The 4,122-nt window shown below is 30.4% G+C and overlaps 1 protein-coding gene and 1 long non-coding RNA gene across 2 annotated transcripts; one reads left to right on the plus strand and one right to left on the minus strand.

The window, feature by feature from the left end:
- Nucleotides 1-1,695: 1,695 nt before the first annotated feature.
- LOC131998141 (uncharacterized) lies at nucleotides 1,696-2,183 on the plus strand. Its single transcript, XR_009398604.1, has 2 exons — nucleotides 1,696-1,783; nucleotides 1,848-2,183. It is a non-coding gene; the product is annotated as an uncharacterized LOC131998141 (long non-coding RNA).
- On the minus strand, nucleotides 1,766-3,918 carry LOC106084025 (transcription factor grauzone). Its single transcript, XM_013247422.2, has 4 exons — nucleotides 3,715-3,918; nucleotides 2,568-3,577; nucleotides 2,121-2,502; nucleotides 1,766-2,056 (listed from the first exon to the last, which is right to left on the minus strand). The coding sequence occupies exons 1-4, from the start codon at nucleotides 3,832-3,834 to the stop codon at nucleotides 1,844-1,846; spliced, it is 1,725 nt and encodes a 574-aa protein (XP_013102876.2). The 5' UTR covers nucleotides 3,835-3,918; the 3' UTR covers nucleotides 1,766-1,843.
- Nucleotides 3,919-4,122: the final 204 nt, after the last annotated feature.

Below are 4,122 nucleotides of genomic sequence, written 5' to 3' on the forward strand. Positions count from 1 at the left end.
TGACAAAATTTTCTATAGAAATAAAATTTTGACAAAATTTTCTATAGAAATAAAATTTTGACAAAATTTTCTATAGAAATAAAATTTTGACAAAATTTTCTATAGAAATAAAATTTTGACAAAATTTTCTATAGAAATAAAATTTTGACAAAATTTTCTATAGAAATAAAATTTTGACAAAATTTTCTATAGAAATAAAAAAATTGACAAAATCTTCTATAGAAAAAAATTTTCTATAGAAATAAAATTTTGACAAAATTTTCTATAGAAATAAAATTTTGACAAAATTTTCTATAGAAATAAAATTTTGACAAAATTTTCTATAGAAATAAAATTTTGACAAAATTTTCTATAGAAATAAAATTTTGACAAAATTTTCTATAGAAATAAAATGTTGACAAAATTTTCTATAGAAATAAAATTTTGACAAAATTTTCTATAGAAATAAAAAAATTGACAAAATCTTCTATAGAAAAAAATTTTCTATAGAAATCAAATTTTGACAAAATTTTCTATAGAAATAAAATGTTGACAAAATTTCCTATAGAAATAAAATTTTGACAAAATTTTCTATTGAAATAAAATTTTGACAAAATTTTCTTAGAAATAAAATTTTGACAAAATTTTCTATAGAAATAAAATTTTGACAAAATTTTCTATAGAAATAAAATTTTGACAAAATTTTCTATAGAAATAAAATTTTGACAAAATTTTCTATAGAAATAAAAAAATTGACAAAATCTTCTATAGAAAAAAATTTTCTATAGAAATAAAATTTTGACAAAATTTTCTATAGAAATAAAATTTTGACAAAATTTTCTATAGAAATAAAATTTTGACAAAATTTTCTATAGAAATAAAAAAATTGACAAAATCTTCTATAGAAAAAAATTTTCTATAGAAATCAAATTTTGACAAAATTTTCTATAGAAATAAAATGTTGACAAAATTTCCTATAGAAATAAAATTTTGACAAAATTTTCTATTGAAATAAAATTTTGACAAAATTTTCTATTGAAATAAAATTTTGACAAAATTTTCTATTGAAATAAAATTTTGACAAAATTTTCTATTGAAATAAAATTTTGACAAAATTTTCTATTGAAATAAAATTTTGACAAAATTTTCTACAGAAATAAAATTTTGACAAAATTTTGTATAGAAATAAAATTTTGACAAAATTTTCTATAAAAATAAAAAATTTGACAAAATCTTCTATTTAACTAAAATTTTATATAGCACTAAAAATTTTCCAAAATTTCTAAAAAAAATTAAATTTTGACACAATACGATACTGCTTCAAATGAGTTTTAAGAGCCTTTCCAAACCTGAAAACGTACAGGTGGGCGTGGGCCTCTAATGCCACCCAACTTTCGGTCACGAGTCGAGGGAGTAAAGTTTCCAAGTGGAACTAAACTAAAGTGTCTTCAATTCGTTTCTGTCAAATTGCATTCAAAATATTTTTTAAATTTTATTGTATTTATTTGTATTCGTGTTTGTTTATCTTATGCTAGTTTTACCGCCCGCCCTAAACTGCCGTTTATTGCACTTTCGGCGCACCATCAATCCAAAAAGAGAGCTCTATCATATAATCACTTTTATACAGTTCTTATTTGCTGTAAATTCAGAAAATTCTTTTCTGAGGGGAAAGGAAATGTAAACATCCTTTAAGGATTTTAATGTTACGAATTTTCTCCCAATGATTGATACTGAAATTTTTACAATAATGAGACAGCAACATTTTATCAACCCTTCGGCCGTTCCGTTGCGATCAATAATAGCCGTAAGTCATACAGTAAATGTTCTTAGGACACACGCATCTTCGATTTAGTTTTTCCTTTTTTCAGAACCATTTAGAGTCATCCGTGGTGGTTGTTGTGCACTTTAGTTTATACTTAGGCGGCAAATTTCCCGAGTACTTTGCACGACACTCCTCCTCCCATTCTTTGGGATGGGCTTTTTTCCTATGACTATGCATATTGGCATTGGAATTAAAGGTTTTAGGACAGTAGGAACATGTATATAAAATTGTACCCGTGTGAGTGGCCATATGTTCCTGTAAAACAAAGCTTATATATTTAATATTCTATTGATGATAGTAAGTTTGAAAAATGGCATACCTTTAGGGTACTTGATCTCTTGTAAGCCTTTTCACACATGGTACATTTAAAATCGTAACCCAATTCATGTTTGTCTTTCACATGTTTTTTGTGAGCCTTATGCGTGGGTGAAACTTGTGAACATAAATGACAGGGATACTGCTGTCGACCCCCTTCAGGATGTTGAGATTCTTTGTGGCGTTTTAAGCCCCGTTGATTGGTAACTTTTAGTCCACACACATCACAGCTAATGGTGGGCAGTGGTACACCCTTGTGCTTAAGAATATGACGTTCGAAAACATCTTTTCCTCGCATTTTTTCACCACAAATATCACAAACCAGGGCATACTTATTTAAATGAACTACACGTACATGATTAGCTAGCAAGTTCTCATTACCAAACCTACAAAAATAAGGGGAGATACTAAAAGGTATGCTGAACTGATATGAATGGAGACAAATATTTACGGTTTTCCGCAATGTTCGCAGGCAAATTTCTTTTCTTCGTCGGAAAGATGAATGAGTTTATGATTTTTTAGACCAGTCTTGCGGGAAAATGCTTTGCTGCATATATCACAAACATAGATTTTATCTTGGATGCCATGGGTATTGACGTGCAGTTTAAGGCAGCGCCGATCTGACATAATTTTATCACAATGTTTGCATTTAAAATATTCCGGATCCAAATGGCAATGGATGTGATCGACCAGCAGACTGCATTTTACAAACTTCCTATTACAACAAACAGCATAGCCAGGTTCATTGTGTTGTTTTGTAAAGTGTTTGCGCAACTCGCAGAATGTTGTCATGCTCAACTGACACAGAGCACAAGTGATTTTGTAATGTTTTGACAAAAATTCATCAATCTCAATTCGCTTTGCTTTTCGTTTATAGTAAGGATTAGGGCGTGGCTTCCAGCTATCCGTGGCTTCCAACTTCTCTTCATTATCGGATTCATTTTCACTATATGTATCTGAACTATCGGTATGATCAACTATATCTGTGGGATTGTTCGTCGTTTGGCTATTTTCTTCAGGGCTATTATCTACTTTTGCTAATATTTCACGACATCTTGCTGGGTTTAGCTTGCTTGATTTTACAGCTTTGCTTCGACCCCGATTTCTGGAAGTTAAAGGCCTTTCAAGGGGATCTGGACTTAATATTCCTTTGTCTGAAAGCTCATTAACTGGCACAATCTCCTCTTCGTTAATACTCTCTGATTTTATAGCAAGCGGTTCGCTGCAAGTTTCTGAAGGTGACATTTCTTGGTCTTTATTTGAAATCTCTACAATATTTTCAGTCTGAAAGTTGTTGGAAACGACAATGGAGTCTTTATCTTCACTATTCTCTAAAACTTCCGTTTTAAGTATGGAGGCAAAACATGAGTGCACCTTTTCTATACGAACATAGAAGCTATGAAAATCTTCTATGCTTTTCCAGCAACTGGTACAAAGCCACGATTCGGGTTCTATGGAACTCTGTAGAGAAAAATAAAGCAAAAGGTTATTTTAGTTAGCACTTAAAGAAAGTTTTTGCAATAATCATTTTGGCGATACAGTTTAAGTTCTTCATCTAGAAAATCTAGTTGATCCTTGGCTGGACAACTTCTACTTACAAGGGCCCAAAGATGTTTTTGAATGAGGCTTTCAATTTGTTCCTCTTGCCAGCGTAACGACGAAGCTGTTAAATACTTCTCCGACGAAGTTTCTAGGCATAGTAGGCACATATCCATCATGATGGATAAGTATTGCAAAAATGCAGAATAAAACCAATTTCAAGAATAAAACACCAAAAAAAAAAATAAATAAATGCTTCTTCTTCCTTTGTTGACATTCACAAACAACTGTCTAAATGCAGTGTTTCCGAAAATGTTTGGAACCTAGGAAATTTAAAGTTGGTAGCCCAAGGCGGATTAAAATAGATGGTCTCACGCGAACAGCTGTTATATTCTTTCTCGCATATTCTCCGCTCATGCACGAACACATATACACATACGCACACAAATTTGTTTGCGTGTTTGGCA

The sequence above is a fragment of the Stomoxys calcitrans genome, chromosome 5 (assembly GCF_963082655.1).
Source record: "Stomoxys calcitrans chromosome 5, idStoCalc2.1, whole genome shotgun sequence".
Taxonomy (NCBI): domain Eukaryota; kingdom Metazoa; phylum Arthropoda; class Insecta; order Diptera; family Muscidae; genus Stomoxys; species Stomoxys calcitrans.